We start from the raw sequence: 16543 nt of genomic DNA on the forward strand, positions 1-16543 counted from the left end.
TATGGGCATAAAAATAGATCATATTATCATAACAACGCTAGATCATCAAAACAATGCTTGGGATATACCTTTTAACCATTTCATTTCTTTTATTGATAAGTAGTTTCAATGTTTAATGGCTTAAAAACTAAAAAAATTTAGAGCCATTTAAAATCGAAAACATGAGTTTATGAGATTTCCATGACAATAACCCTTAAAAATAAGAAATTCAACTACAACTTAAACAAAGTTTTAAGACTAAACAAACATAATTTAAATTTAAATAGTTACTAAAGTGTAAATAAAAAAATGTACATTAAAAGGTCTTTCTTTTTCCAAACCTAATCAAAAATTTGTTTTTCAATTTTGAATATGTTTTATATGCATGTTTTTTATATAGACAATTTGTTGAGTAAAAAGTCAACAAATTATGGACACACTCCATTGGTATCTTTGACCTTAAGTCAACAGATTGTTCTACACAAATAGTCGTCCTATTCGACACCCACACTATCTTGATTTATCCCCCCATCTATCACTTCCCCACCATACATATAACCAACCCTAAAAACACTCTATCACAGAGGTAGAGACTAGAGAGGAGATCTCTCACCAATGGCTTGTTCATCTGCTTCAGCTGCTCTTCTTTCTTCTACAAACCCTAGAAACTCCTCTTACATTTCCCCCAAATCATCATCCAATCTTTCTCAAACCCTAAGTTTTTCCAACTCTTCCTCCATCAACTTCCGATCCAAGTCCCTCCGCTCCAACCTCCCCGCTCGCGCTTCTACCACCCGTCACAGTGGATTCGTTGTCAAAGCGGTAAGTTATTTGTTTCCCCATCGCTTTGTTTTTGCTTCGTTGACTGAAATCTGTTCCTTAGAAGTCGTTACTTTAGAGAAGAGTAATTGAATTCAGCTTCTGTTTGATATTCGATTTTACACATCGCTGATTTGAGTCTGAAAATGTCCTATCTCAGTGAGATTGATTTGTGAAATATATCTCTCATCTCGACTTTATTTATGTATGTAGGGACTACCACTAGTTGGAAATGTCGCACCAGACTTCGAAGCAGAAGCTGTTTTTGATCAAGAGTTCATCAAGGTAATCAAATTGATTCGTCATGACCTTCATATTTTTTGATAATAGCACCTTGAAATAATCATGAACTTCTTTTAACTCTATGAAATTTGCGATTACAGGTTAAGCTCTCTGACTACATTGGGAAGAAATACGTGATTCTCTTCTTCTACCCTCTCGACTTCACTTTTGTTTGCCCAACTGGTGATTCCATCATCTCTTCACTTAATCTGTTTACTTTTTTTGGTAAACAAATTCTCATTTCGCCTCATTATGTTTCTGATATATGCAGAAATCACTGCTTTCAGTGATCGCCATGCCGAATTTGACAAGATAAACACTGAAATTTTGGGTGTTTCTGTCGACAGTGTGGTATACAATATACATTCCATTCGCAAATTATTTCATGATGCTTTTGTTGTTAATTCATATATCTTAATGCTAAAATGATGACTATATTCTGTTCATTTTCCTAGTTCTCCCATCTTGCATGGGTTCAAACAGATAGAAAATCCGGAGGCCTTGGTGATTTGAACTATCCATTGGTTTCTGATGTCACCAAATCAATTTCAAAAGCTTTCAATGTTCTGATCGAAGATCAGGTACACTAATTTCTTTAACCTAAATTGTAAACACTTTACAAAACTTATATCAATTCTTGATCTTTACATTTCAGGGAATCGCATTGAGAGGGCTTTTCATAATTGATAAAGAAGGTGTTATTCAGCATTCCACAATCAACAATCTTGCAATTGGGAGAAGTGTAGATGAAACATTGAGAACACTTCAGGTACCATTTGGGTTTTCAAGATTCTTCTCTTTAGTCTTCATAGACATTTTCTTTAGATGTTCATGGTGTTTGAGAATTGAGATGCATGTGTGTTTGTACTGTAGGCATTGCAATTTGTACAAGAGAACCCAGATGAAGTATGCCCAGCTGGATGGAAGCCAGGGGAGAAGTCAATGAAGCCAGATCCTAAACTCAGCAAGGAATACTTTGCAGCAGTATGATTGGAATTGGATTATGAGAGTTTTTTTTTTTTTTTTTTTTCGGGGTAATAAAACTTGTGGAACTATTATATGTTAATGTTAAAAAGTTTTATTATAATTAATGGGATGCATATCATGCATAAATTTGTGCATCTTATCAATAATCTTGTGCATCACAAGATTATTGAAGATTCAAGAATTATGTAGAGTAAGTTATGCAACCATAATTTGGATTGAAAGGAATCTTGAAACAAAATTGCGAATTAATGTGTTCTTAATGGTGTCAAATGTAATATTCAAGATTCAACTGGTTTTGTTTTATAAATAAGTAGTACATAAGGAAATTACCACTTTGCCCTTTAGTGTGTGGTTGACTCGTTTCCAGCTATATTTGTTGTAATTTAAATCTGATGTCCCGCGTTGACGGAACAGTCGGTAACAAAAATAGAAGAACAAAAAGGAAGAAAGACCTAATAGTGGATTAGTAAAAATTGCTGCATAATATTTAAAAGGACGAATAGGGATAGATTATAAAAGTATTGTGGCCATTTTCAAAACTACATAAAGTCTGTGGGCAAAGGGAAAAGGGGGCAAAAGGAAGGTCAAAGTAGTCAAAGGGACTGAATATCACAAATATTAAAAGGTTTGTGGCTAATGTCTAATGCACAATAACTTCAATGTTCCATAAAATTCAAAAGGACGAAAAGGGATAGATGATAAAAGTATTGTGGCCATTGGTAAAACTACATAAAGTGTGTATGGGCAAAGGGAAAAAGGCGAAAGGAAGGTCAAAGTGGTCAAACGAACTAGATGGATCACTCTTCCTAAGAACCATGCTCATCGGTATAGTATATAAATATAAACTAATAGAACACATAGGGCGTGTTTGGGAGCAAGTTTCTTTAGCTTATTAAAAAAAAAAAAAAAAAAAAAAAAAAAAAAAAAAAAAAAAAAACTTGAATTTAATACTGTTTGCCTATTTGACAACCTCGGAATTGGTCTATAACATTATTCAACATGTTTGGTATGGCCTCTAAATGTAACATCCTAAAAATTAAGACAAAATTTTCATTTTTAAAATCATTTCAAATCCATAAGTTTTACAAAACAAGTTTCCAAAAATTGCAATCATAAATCAGAGTATTCAAAAATCATAAAACACATACAAATTCAGGATGATGTGCACGATCAAGCCTTCGTCTTGCCCATGTCATCTGAAGTACCTGAAACCATATAATCAAATTGTAAACCATAGCTTAATGAGTTTCCTCAAAGTATCACACACAACCAAACAAATAACATGCATATACGAGCCTTCAGCCTGACCGGATCACCTCGCATGACTTACAACCTATCTGGACTGCTCTCCAGGCCTTCGGCCTGATTGGACCGCCTCGCAGGGCCTACAACCCATCAAAACTGCCTCGGGTATCTTAGCCTTCAGCACAAAGCATGACCGCCTTAACCTAACCACAATATGTCGACAAATGCAACATATAAAAATAAACACATAGCCAGCAAGTACATGTAATCATACAAATATACTAATCTATCATATAACTAGCATAACATCATCATATATACCAAAATACATAACCTAGTGGGCCGAAATTGGTGCTTTCAACCCACAAGTATAGTGAGAAAAACCTAAATCACAGTTTGAAAGATAGTTGAACAGATCACTGCTCCAAATACTGATCTATAGGTCACCTATACAATAAACATGGACACAATCTCAATCTGCTATTCAAATTACCCAAAATGACCTAAAGTTGAACTTGGTCAAAGTCAATGGTCAATGGTCAAAAGTCAAAGTCCTACATCAGACTGAGTGCGCCCTACGTACTCCATCACTACGCATGACGTAGAGAGTTCCTTCACAGATTACGGGACTTTAACTATGTAAGCATTGTGTACAACTTTGGTATGCTCTACGTACTTAAGCCAAGTCCAACCTCTTCATTAAGCACTTATTCCCTTAAGACCTTATGACCAAAACTCAGATCTAATCCCAAATATCATCCTAAATCATAAAGTTTCCAACTTTAGGACTTTGCATGGCTAAAAGGTGCCCAAAACTAAAACCATAGCTTATTAAATAACCCCAAGCTTCATTTCTCTTGCATGGGTGAAAGGAATGAATCAAGATTGCATTTTTATGATGCTAAGCACACAAGAACGTCTGAAAATGTTGCTCATGATGTAATGTCCTAAAATTCAAACCAAAAATTTTCATTTTCATATTAATTAAAACATCAACCAAACGTGTTTAATAAAAACCCAATGGAAATCATAACGTATTCATAATCATCCAAAACGCATCAGAGTCAAATAATTGCAAAATCATGGTGTGTGTGATGTGATCACCCCGAGCTCTTCCACTTCGATCCGGAAGTACCTAAAACATAAAATGAAAACCGTAAGCATGAAGCTTAGTGAGTTCCCCAAAATACCATATACCATACATATACACCAACTCAAGGCTGTGTCGGGTCTATTTCACCCCCGAGTCTATTTCAACTCATGCGTTGGCCCAAGCCGTATCGGCTCTATTTCAACTCATATGTCAGCACAAGGCTATATCGAGCCTATTTCACACACGGGTCTATTTCATCCCACATACATATAACAAATAGGCACGTAGGCATATAACACATACAACAAGAGTCACAAAGACTACAAACACATAACATATCCTAGTGTCCTACAGTATAGTGAGCAAACTCACCTCAGTTTGCTGTCAGTCAATAGATGCTCGGGCGCTGAATCGGAGAATCCCCGCACTAATTAACCACATAAAACCCCAATTAATAATCAAGTCAGAATCCATAACCAAGAATCTAGTTCATTGGTCTAACACCAATGGTAAAAGACCATTTTACCCTTTCCGCACTTGGCCCAATATCCGAGGCCTAACTCAATGGGACTAAAAGCCTAATAGTGGCCCAATTTCCTAAAGGTTACCTAAAGCCCAACATGGGCCTAAATTCAAGAAGGCCTAAAGCCTAACGACGGTCTAAAGTCAGAAAGGCTAGTGACCCAACAAGGCCCAAAACCCTAATAGGCCAAATATGGCCCAAACCGCAAAGCCCAAGACTAGGCCTGGTACGTTGCGCGTACCAGACGTACGCCCGATGTACTAGGCAACAAAACTGACCGGGGACTCGAACGTGTATCCTTGTGTACGCTTGCATACACGACCATTAAGCATTTATCCCTTTTAGCACTTAATGCTTGCAACCAAACGTCCAAACTTTAGATCCAAGCCTTGTGGGACGTCTTAATTCATAAAGTCACTAACTTGGAGCCTTTGTATGGCTAAAAGAACTTAAACCCAAGATTTATCATTCTACTTTCACCAAATGGACACAAACACATGCATGGTTGATCCACAACCATCAAGATGCTAACTTTATGAACTAGGGACCTGAGAAACATCAAGATAAGCAACTCCTAACTTCTGGAGTGGAAGAATTCCCACAAGATATCTTTTATGGGACCAAAAGTGACCAAAACTTCATAATACTAGATCTAAGAATACAATGAGCAAGCTCCAAGCTTTATACCTCAATGAAGCTGGAAATGATGAGTAGAATCTGGATCTACAAACTCTCTTTTGATTAAAGCTCCATCTTCAACACTCTTCTTCCTCAAAGCTCACTAACACACACTAAAACACAAACAAAGAAGGTCAAATCTGATTGAAATTATGCAAAACATATAAATCCTTTGTGTGCATGCAACCCTAAAAATTGATCTATGTTTTCTCTAATTGAACATACAATTTGACAACAAAAATAGAAACCTTAGAACACTAGCATATTTTATACTTGAAATAATTAGGGTTAGAAGAATCATACCTTTATTGTTATATAGTAATAACAATGTAAATCTTTGTGTTGTTGAAGCCTTGAGAGCAAGCGCCACAAATGTCGCGCCTCTAATGGTTCACACCCAACACTAGCAATGGAAGATGATTGAGAAGGAGGAGAGAGGCTCAAATTTTCGGCTAGGTCTTCTAAAGAATGAATTAGCCGAAAATCATAGGGTTATGTCCTATTTATAGTGTAGTCAGGAAACCCTAGATAAGCCCCATTCCAATATTATCTTAAACCAGGTAATTATCCACTTTCCTGTTTTTCCGCCTAGGACAATTCTAGAAGCCCTTAGGCTTCAAGAAACCGTCCAACCAATATGGAGGGTTCTTGAATGTCTCTTCCTCAACTATTGAACAATTTCACTCTAGTCCCTGCACTTTTAATTAATTTATTTAATCCCAAAATTAAATTCAGTTTAAATATTACTATTTCTAATTAATATATTATTTTTATAATATATTAAAAAATTATTTATTTCAATTTATTAATCAAATAATAAATCAACTCTCTCTCCAATATCATATTGTCTAGTTGCTAGTCTTGAGGGCAACCTATAAGGACTGTGCTACTATCAATTTAAGTATATACCAATTATAGCTATGAGCTTAAACACATAATCCAACAGTCTCCCACTTGGATAAGTCTAATAACTATAACTACCAATATAACTTCCAAACTGATCAACAAATTGTAGCTCTCAAAAGCCGCCGTCGAACTCTGACCCAGTCAGTTACGTTTCCTAAGATAAGTGATCAAATATTCCTCCATTCTACAAGATAACGTACAGACATGAGACATGGATTATAATCAATCTCATTGTCCAAGTTTTGTTTCCTGATTTCTGATTTATGATGACTGAAATCTGACTACCAATTAAACACATCAATTCAATCCAGGCTTGCCAAGCACTTTAGATGTTATCATCAAATCATCGAGGGGCCCAAAGATATCTCTTTTCCTATTAGGGAAAAAGGAACGAATAAACTTTGATTTATGGGTTTGCACTATTTACTCATCAAAATCACGCACAACAATACGTTTAATAACATCGGGTTACTGATGCGTTTACATATTACCATGATTCGCGATAGTAGCTCCGTATCTGTTGATCTTTTGTTATGGTTGCTCGGGCATGAGGATGGGTCTAGTAATTTTTCGTTTTCAGTGGCACAATCAGTTTGGATTGATTGGTGCAGACCTATATGAGCTTGTTGGTTTTGAGGCCTCGAGGGTGTTGGCTTGAGGCCGTGCATTCGATTCGCGAGACTCAAGAATGAAACAATCGTTATGATCGGATTGGGAATTGCAGTTGGGAGTAGAATGGATGATTGATGGTTTGGTCTGTCGCTACCTATGGTGGGGATTTTCCCCTTTTAGTTTTCTGAGTTCGGGGAAGGTGTGAGCAGGCTTGTGACCTTCAAAGTTGGGATATAAGCCCAACTTGGGGTCTGTTGGTTGTGGGGTTTGGTGACAGTATGTCAGCGCATGAGTACGCATGTGGATTGATGTATTATGGATTCTTTGTGATGTGATTAAAGGTCCATGTTCTTGGGTTTTAGCAGGTCAAGTACCGGATTGGCAGTTAGGATTTCAGGCTAGGAGGGTATGTTTTGGCTTATGCTCTTGCAAGGAATCCTTAATGTTAAAGTCGTCATAATTGGAAATTTTCAGAGGTATTCAGCTGAAATTCAGGATTCTCTTAGGATTTGTTTCATCCTTATTTGGAAGATCATCCTACGTGTGTTATGCATTCCAAGGTTAGGGATGGTTATACGTGGTTGAGCCGGTTTGAGTTATGGTTTGGTTTCAACACCGATGTGTGGTACTTTGAACCCTAAGTGAGAGATAACTGGGTATTCTACTTGGTGTATCATTGATCTGTTTGGATTCGTGGTATTGAGGAATGGTTTTTAGGGATCTATGGTGCGAGTATGTAGGATCTCGGTTCAGGGTTTGGCCAAGGAAGGGGTATTTAGTAAATGGTAATTGTATGCATGGGTTCATGAGAAACATGGGTTGTAAATCAGTAAGAAGGGGGTAAGCAAGGAGCTCGTTGTAACTATTGTTTCCTTTTGGGGGTGCCAATGAATAGATAAGGAGCCGCTAGGATTGCATAGGTTGAGAATCAGTAGCGGAGGGAAATTGTCAGCTGGTGGTATGGATTTCTAATTATAGTCTACCTTGGGCAGAGATCGATTAGGGAATCAATTTCAGAATTTGGTATGTTCAGCTCTGCGAGGGTTTTGGTTCATTATATTTTGCATCCTCGATTATTGGTCGCATCGTTTGTCATTCAACAAAGGTTCTTTGAAGGTTTTGAGTTGTGGTAGTTGAAGTTCTATGGATGTGTCAACTTATCATCAAGTTTTGCATGTCTTATGTTCCTTGGGTCTCTGGGTATAACAGGCCTGGGTTAGGTGGCATCAGGATCACTTTAGAAGTCTCCTCGTGTCGGTTACATATTGGCGGGATCAGTTCAGTCTCAATCAAGTATGGGATCTTGTTTCGATCGATAATGAGGATGTCTTATATTATTGATTGAGGCTCGTGGTTTGATAGAACTATGGTATTTCTACTCTTTTGGATGAGGTTATGGGTTCCCTAAGGGTGTGTATTGTAATAATTCAATGTGTGTATGTGGGCTGGACAAGATAGCATTGGGGCTTGGTTCGAATTATGCGTATGGTTCTTTTGGGTGGTAGCCTTTGAATTGGATCAAGGGTGAAATCGTTATCCTATTCCCAGGTCATGTGCGACCATGATTTTGTCGGGCTCTGCTTTGGTAGCAACTAGTTCTATGAAAGGAATTGGGTGTGGTATAGTTATGAATTTGTTGTGCGGTTAGCTTTGAGAGGGGTGTTTTTTTAGCTCCCTGTAAGGCAGTAGAATGAGATTGAGAATCTTTAGACCCGTGGTGTGGGTCGCAAGTTTACATGTGAAAGATGTAACGTCGACAAGATCATTGTAATAGTGGGAGCATTCTAAACATGGGCTTAGGGACGGGTAGGACATTCCAGACTCATGCTATGGGCTCAGTGGCAATCCAGGCATATGCTGAGGACCTTGTAAGGGTATTCCAGAAATAGGTTGTAGGCCTAGTGATCATGATTGATTCGTTTCTTATTATTATGGCACTTTCAATATTGGTGTATTGATGGAAGTCGGGAGGCACACAAATTAGCTGGTTTGGATAAAGGGTACAGTTAAAGGTTGTTTGGAGTATGATTCGTATATCGGAAAGTCTGTACGAAATGGTTGCATTATAACTCCCGTTTGTTCGCAAGCTGTTTTAGGGGTTGATCATCAAGGTTAGGAATCGGTTATGAAGTCTCAAATCAAAATTTCTTCATTGATGTATCGGGTGTGTGTTGCCAGATGGGTGTACACCCGGGTTGTTAAGGATTAGAGGTAAATATGGAGTTCTTGGAATTCTCATCCTTTCTCGTAGGAGCAATGGTTGGAATGGCGTGTCAGGGAGTTACAGGTTAATTAAATGCTCTTGGGGTATCTTATGGATTTGGGGATTAGTGGAAAATTTCATGATTTATGTGTTGGGTTCTTTTCTTGCATGGTTGGTAGTGATCATACTCTCAGGAAAAGGGCAGATTTAATGATGGGTAAATGTCAGTCGTGGATTATGGGTTCCCGGGCTTGGGAGGCATATTGATAGAGTTGATTAAGTGTTGTAACCTTGAGAGAGTTCCCGACTTTTGTGGATCTCTCTCCAGACATTTGGTCTTAGCCAGGAGGTTATGGATTTTCCTGGGATTGTTTGTGCCTCTCTGCATAGGTTTGTTGGATAAGGTGTCTAAGTCCATAACTATTTTGGGTTAGTACTTGACCCGACCCGACATGGTCCATTTGGGTTGCATGGCACCATGCAATTGGATAGACTAAATGAGAGTAATAACACTTGGAGATTATTAATATATTATAAGTTCTAATATATTAATAATATTATTTGATTAGTTTGATCAAGAATTAATTTAGAATTAATTAAGTGATCAAAGGATAACTAATTAAATATATGGGTTGATTATGTAAATCATTCATATCTTGTATAGTGGGCTAAGAGGCTCCATGGATTATCAAGTTGGGTTCCACCCATAGGATGCTCCATGGGAGTTACAAACCCATGGGTCATGGAAATGAAGAGTCATGACACATTAGGGTTTACATGGTGTAACCCTAGATGTGTCAACACTATATAAGAGTCCCATTCTCCACAAAATCGGTTACACATAAGAAATAAGAGGGCTTGGCCGATTTTAAGAAGTGTGTATTTTCTCAAAAGTTTTTCCAAGAGCATTTGGTGTTGTGTGAAGCATTTGAGGCATCACACTTGGGGTGCTAGGCTCACAAGGTTTCAAGGAACATAAGCAACAACAAGGTAAGTTATTCTATCTTTCATTCAAGTTAAAATTGTTCCCCATGTATGCTAGATAGGAATATAACCTTGGAAATTCAACTTTGCATGATAATTAGACAAACATAGATCCAAGGTTATTAGGGTTTCATGTACACTTAGGAAGTGTTAGAATGCTCAAAACCCATCAGTGGTATCAGAGCCTAGGCTTGTTTGTTTGTTATTTGTGCTAAAAAGTTGAAGAAAGTCGAAAAACTTGCTGTCTGACTGCTGGACTCGTCGAGTCCATGGGGGGACTCGTCGAGTTCACTTGTATCTTCAACCTACTCGTCGAGTAGGTTAATGCACTCGGCGAGTAGGGTCGACAGAGTGCAGATTTTCGACTTTAGTTGCTGGAAATGGATTAGAAACATTACCCTAAACTGTTTTGGTACTTGAAAACTTGTTTTAGATGGTGTAATGTCTTGCTAATTCATTTACAACAACTAGTTATCAAAATTACAAAGTTTTAAGTGTAGTTTTGATTCATGAAAGTGCTTATGTTCATGTTCTTGATCTTATGATGTTTAGATGATCATAGGAATTATTTGTAACCTATGTGGTAGTTTAATTCTTGTCCTCAAGTTATGGAAAACCAAAAGTCACTTGAGTTAAAAACCATTAAAAGAACACAAGAGTTAGAAAAATGAAGAGTTTTCATTTTATTACTCTATTAAACTCATAAGCTACAAGAAATGAAAAGTTTTGAAAGTTTACAAAACTTGCCCTCAAGTTTTGGAACAAGTAAAGTCAAGTTAAAACTTTAGTTCCAACCCTTAGAATTTTAAAAGTTAAAATTCAACCCTTATACTTATATTATTATGATTTAATAATTATATATATATATATATATATATATATATATATATATATATATATATATATATATATATATATATATATATATATATATATGTATAAGAACTAAGTCGTCTTACCGCTAGTACGCCTCATTCACGAAACCGGTCTATAAGGTGGGTATAAGGTTGTTGCCTATAAAATGGCAACTTAATGGGTGTCCATTCTCACCCACCGCTTGCTTGACCGGTGGAGGGTCGTTAGCCGAACGGGTAAGACAAGGACTTATAAATTCTCATTAAAAGTATGATGAATATTATAAAGTAACTAAATGTTTTATTAAATTCCCAATCTTCGTTACTTTAGGAAAAATGTGAATAAGGTGCTAATCCATGAAATTACACTTTACACTTTGTTTAAGTCGTTGGTGGAGCGTGTGTGGTTAACCGGCACACTAACTTGGACTTAACAAGGTAGGTAAAGGGTGACTTAAGGTTTATTATAGTATCGGTGGAGCGTGTGTGGTTTACCGGCACATCGATTGAGTGATAAACTTTAAGGGCACCAAGTGATTTGCATGGTTACTTCACACCTCGTTTTGTGATCCTCGGTATCCCAGTCACAAAACTTGGAGGGCACACTCGAGATTGAAACATGCCTTTGAAAAAGTTCATTGAATCTCAAAGAATCTAGGAATTTCTAAGAACCAATCAAAAACCTAATATTTAATATTTTGGTTTTTGTGGTGGAAATTGGTGAATCGTCATTCACCTACCTTTCAAATATGTTATAGCTTGGATTACGGCATACCTCTTCCAAGTTATAATATATTGTGATTGGATCCTAGCCTTAATATTACATTTGGGTGTTTTATTATGGACTCTCCTAATACCTAAACTAATCTTGTCTATTTTTTTCAGATGTCTTCAAACAATGCTGCTTCTGGCTCTAACCCTAATAGCTCCTTTACCCTTATGAACTTGTGTGGGAAAGTCACTTTTGATGGATCCAACTTCAATGAGTGGATCAGAAACATCAGGATGATTACCCGCTACGAGGACAAAGAATATGTCCTTGATAAGGAGCTTAAGGAGATTGATGAGACCACTGCAACTCCTCAGGAGATCGCTGACTTTCAGGCACATGAAAGGGATGCTACGAAAGTGGCATGCATCATGATGGCCATGATGACAGCGGAACTCCAAAAGTCTTATGAGGATTTCTACCCTTATGAAATGCACCAGGATTTGATGGAAAGATACCATCAAAGTGCACGACAAGAGAGGTATGAATCATCTGCTCCATGATAACAGCCATGATGAAGGACGGGGAATCCGTCACGAGCCACATGCAGAAAATGCAAAGGTATGTGGATCGTTTGCTGAAGCTTAATGTGAACTTCCCTGAGGAGCTTGCAATAGATATCATTTTGCACTCCTTACCATCGTGCTATGATCAATTCCGCATGACATATCACATGAATAAGGAAGAGGTCACACTCAGCAAACTTCAGGGACTTCTCAAGACCGCAGAAACAGGTCTTAAGGGGAAGTCGGTTGTTAACACTCCTACTCCAAACTCTACTCCGGTTTTGGCAATCGGGAAAAGTCGAGGGAAGAAAAGAAAGAGCTCTTCGAAGGGTACCAAGGCTCGGACCCTTGATGGCTCTTCTTCAAGTGGAACCAAGAAAGGTTCCATCACTCCTTCTTCTGACCCAAAAGAGGCTGAATGCTTCTATTGCCATGAAAAATCACATTGGAAGCAGAACTGCCCAAAATACCAGCAAGATGTGAAGGATGGGAAAGTTAAACCCAACCATGCAGGTATTTACACTATCATTTCTAATAACTCACCCCATTCTAAATCTTGGGTCCTTGATACCGGTTATGGTATTCATATTTGTTGTGACTTGCAGGGACTAAGAAAAAGTGAGAATGTGGAGCAAGGAAGAATAAACTAGATCATGGGGAATAGGAAAGCTTTACATGTTACCAAGATTGGAGTTTATACTTTATCGCTAAGTAGTAGGTTTAGTTTAGATTTGAATAAATGTTGTTATTCGCCAGGAATGGCAAGAAATATTATTTCCTTTCATGCTTTGTACAAACAAGGGTTTACCTTTTCATTTGATAATGAAGTTGGTTCGATTAATGCTTTCTTTAATAATGTTCTTTATTTTAAAGCATTACCTTGTGATGGTGTGTATGAAGCTGTATCTGTTATTGATAACTTAGGAAATAATGTTTTGTGTATTGATTCTATTAATAATAACTTGGATAAAGCATCATTATGGCATTGTCGTCTTGGACATATAAGCAAGAAACGCATAGGCCAACTCCAAAAGGATGGAGTCTTGGAGTCATTTGACCTAGAGTCAGATGATAGTTGCGAATCATGCTTACTTGGAAAAATGACAAAGTCACCCTTCACAGGCTTGTGTGAGAGGGGTGAAGGTTTGTTGGACCTTGTACACACGGATGTGTGTGGATCATTCAAACATGCCACAAGGGATGCTAATCGTTATTATTTGACTTTTACTGATGATTACAGTAGATATGGATATGTCTACTTGATCAAGCATAAGTCAGAGACTTTCGAAAGGTTTAAGGAATTTAAACAGGAAGTCGAGAATCAATTGGGCAGGAACATTAAGATGCTTCGATCCGATCGTGGTGGTGAGTATCTTAGTTCAGAGTTCCTTGACTATCTAAGGGAATGTGGGATAGTCTCACAATTGACACCTCCCAGGACACCACAGTTGAATGGTGTAGCTGAGAGGCGTAATCGAACCTTGTTGGATATGGTTCGTTCCATGATGAGTCGAGCCTCACTACCAATCTCATTCTGGGGGTATGCCTTAGAGACTGCCGCCCATATCCTTAATCTAGTCCCTACAAAGAAAGTTGCCAAAACTCCTCACGAGATGTGGACTGGTAAAGTACCTAAACTAGACCACACCAAGATTTGGGGATGCGAGGCTTTCGTGAGACGCGAGACTCATGATAAGCTCGAACCCCGAAGCGAGAGGTGTATTTTCATCGGCTACCCACAACAATCCTTTGGTTACCTCTTCTACAGACCTAGTGAAAATGTGGTCTTTGTAGTTAGGAGGGCTTTCTTTAAATAGAGAGAGTTCATAAGCCAAGGAAACAGTGGGAGGCAAGTTGATCTTGAAGAAATTCAAGAGTCAAGCGGTGAAGGAACTTCAAACCCTAGCACTCAACTTGAGGAGGAAACTCCTGTTGAGCCAATTGACAAGTCTGTACCTCTGAGGCGGTCCACAAGGGTTAGGAATGCTCCTGAGCATTACTATGGATTCCATATTATTTCATAAGGGGATACACTTATCAGTGATGAGACACTGATAGGTCTGGATGAACCTAGCAGTTACGTGGAAGCCATGACAGGCCCTAAGTCAGCCAAGTGGAAAGAGGCAATGGACAGCGAAATACAGTCCATGTATGACAATCAAGTTTGGAACTTGGTTGAGAATGTACCAGGTCGTAAGACAGTAGGGTGTAAATGGGTCTTCAAGAAGAAGACCGACATGGATGGTAAAGTACACACTTATAAGGCTAGACTGGTTGCAAAGGGCTTCTCTCAAATTCCTGGAGTGGACTATGATGAGACCTTTTCTCCAGTAGCCAAAATTAAGTCTATTCGGGTTCTGTTATCCATAGCTGCATTTCATGACTATGAAATATGGCAAATGGATGTCAAAACCGCTTTCCTTAATGGAAATTTGGCTGAAGATGTTTACATGAGTCAGCCAGAGGGTTTGGTCAGCAACGAGTACCCTAATAGAGTGTGTAAGCTTGAGAAATCCATTTATGGATTGAAGCAAGCACCTCGCAGATGGAATCTTTGCTTTGATGAAAAAGTCAAGGAATTTGGCTTTTCTAGGAGTGAAGATGAGTCTTGCGTGTATGTCAAGGCTAGTGGGAGTATAGTTAGCTTTTTGGTATTGTATGTGGATGACATACTACTCATAGGAAATGACATCCCAACTCTGCAGGAAGTTAAGTCCTGGCTTGGGAAGTGTTTCTCTATGAAGGACCTAGGAGAAGCTACCTATATTCTAGGGATAAGGATCTTGAGATATCGGAGTAAAAGACTAATTGGACTTAGTCAGAGTACCTACTTGGATAAGGTGCTGAAGCGATTCAGCATGCAGGACTCCAAGAAAGGAGAGTTACCCATCCAGAGTAACACCAGATTGAGTAAGACACAAAGCCCTAGCACTGAGGCTGAGATAGCAGAAATGAGTCGAATACCTTATGCATCGGCTGTAGGATCGATCATGTATGCTATGACGTGTACTCGACCTGATGTAGCCTTTGCCCCGAGCATGGTTAGCAGGTATCAGGCGAACCCTAGCAAGGCACACTGGACTGCGGTAAACAATATCCTCAAGTACCTACGGAGGACTAAGGACTGGGTCCTTACCATCGGTGGGAGTGATGACTTGAGAGTTGTAGGGTATAATGATGCTAGCTTTCAGACTGATAGGGATAATTTCCGCTCTCAGTCGGGTTGGGTCTTTACCCTAAATGGAGGAGCAATTTCTTGGAAGAGTTCCAAGCAAGAGACAGTGGCTGATTCAACTTGTGAATCAAAGTATATTGCAGCTAGCGAGGCGGCAAAGGAGGCGATATGGTTGAAGAACTTCATTGGAGACCTTGGAGTTGTACCGGCTATTAAAGAGCCAATGGAAATTTTTTGTGATAGTGAAAGTGCTGTTGCCTTAGCCAAGGAACCAAGGGATCACGGGAGATCCAAACACATCGACAGAAAATACCATTTTATCAGACATCGAATAGAAGAAGGACTCCTCATGGCAAAGAGGGTATCATCGGATGAGAACCCAGCAGATCCCCTCACGAAGGGACTGACTCGGGTTAAGCTTCTCCAGCATGCTCGGAGCATAGGGCTGAAGGATGATATTAGATTTAGTAGTTAGATAACCCAGAAATTTGTAAAGTGTAATTGACATTAGATGATGAATAAAAGGTGTTTTATTTATGAGTAAAGTGTTGCTATCTCTTGTCGATCGTTTACTATATTTCTTTTGCATGTTTTGACTTCCAGAATAATTTTGTTTGGTATAACATATTATTCAAACCTCCACAGTCGGTCATATGTCGGAAGTAGGTATGAATCAAGACTGTCATGATTGGTTGCAGAGGTCTAAGGTGTTGGACAAGGCTACAACAATCATGAGTGCTCATAAGTTCTGAGCATTGGACTCAACCCACGCTCACTGGAATCACTTCATGGAATTCTATCTCGAGTGATCGTGAGACGGTAATATCATATAAGTCTTCAAACCTAGAGATATGATTTGTTACTTACAAGTTGGTTATGCATTGATTATACGAAAACGCATTGGTAACTCGATGTTATAAAACGTGCT

General features: G+C 38.5%; 1 protein-coding gene across 1 annotated transcript; it reads left to right on the forward strand.

Annotated features, from left to right (window-relative positions):
- The first annotated feature begins 487 nt into the window (after nucleotides 1-487).
- LOC111916642 (2-Cys peroxiredoxin BAS1, chloroplastic) lies at nucleotides 488-2399 on the forward strand. Its single transcript, XM_023912312.3, has 7 exons — nucleotides 488-801; nucleotides 1012-1083; nucleotides 1182-1263; nucleotides 1352-1431; nucleotides 1536-1661; nucleotides 1736-1849; nucleotides 1954-2399. Exons 1-7 carry the CDS (start codon nucleotides 595-597, stop codon nucleotides 2068-2070), a joined length of 798 nt encoding a protein of 265 aa, XP_023768080.1. The 5' UTR covers nucleotides 488-594; the 3' UTR covers nucleotides 2071-2399.
- Nucleotides 2400-16543: the final 14144 nt, after the last annotated feature.

The sequence above is a fragment of the Lactuca sativa genome, chromosome 1 (assembly GCF_002870075.4).
Source record: "Lactuca sativa cultivar Salinas chromosome 1, Lsat_Salinas_v11, whole genome shotgun sequence".
Taxonomy (NCBI): Eukaryota; Viridiplantae; Streptophyta; class Magnoliopsida; order Asterales; family Asteraceae; genus Lactuca; species Lactuca sativa.

Bases quoted from the DNA above. Each gene is read 5' to 3' on its own strand.
- LOC111916642 (XM_023912312.3), top strand. From the start codon at position 595: ATGGCTTGTTCATCTGCTTCAGCTGCTCTTCTTTCTTCTACAAACCCT. The intron at 1,264-1,351 runs GTGATTCCATCA...TGATATATGCAG, and splicing joins CACTTTTGTTTGCCCAACTG to AAATCACTGCTTTCAGTGAT. The intron at 1,850-1,953 runs GTACCATTTGGG...TTTGTACTGTAG, and splicing joins AAACATTGAGAACACTTCAG to GCATTGCAATTTGTACAAGA.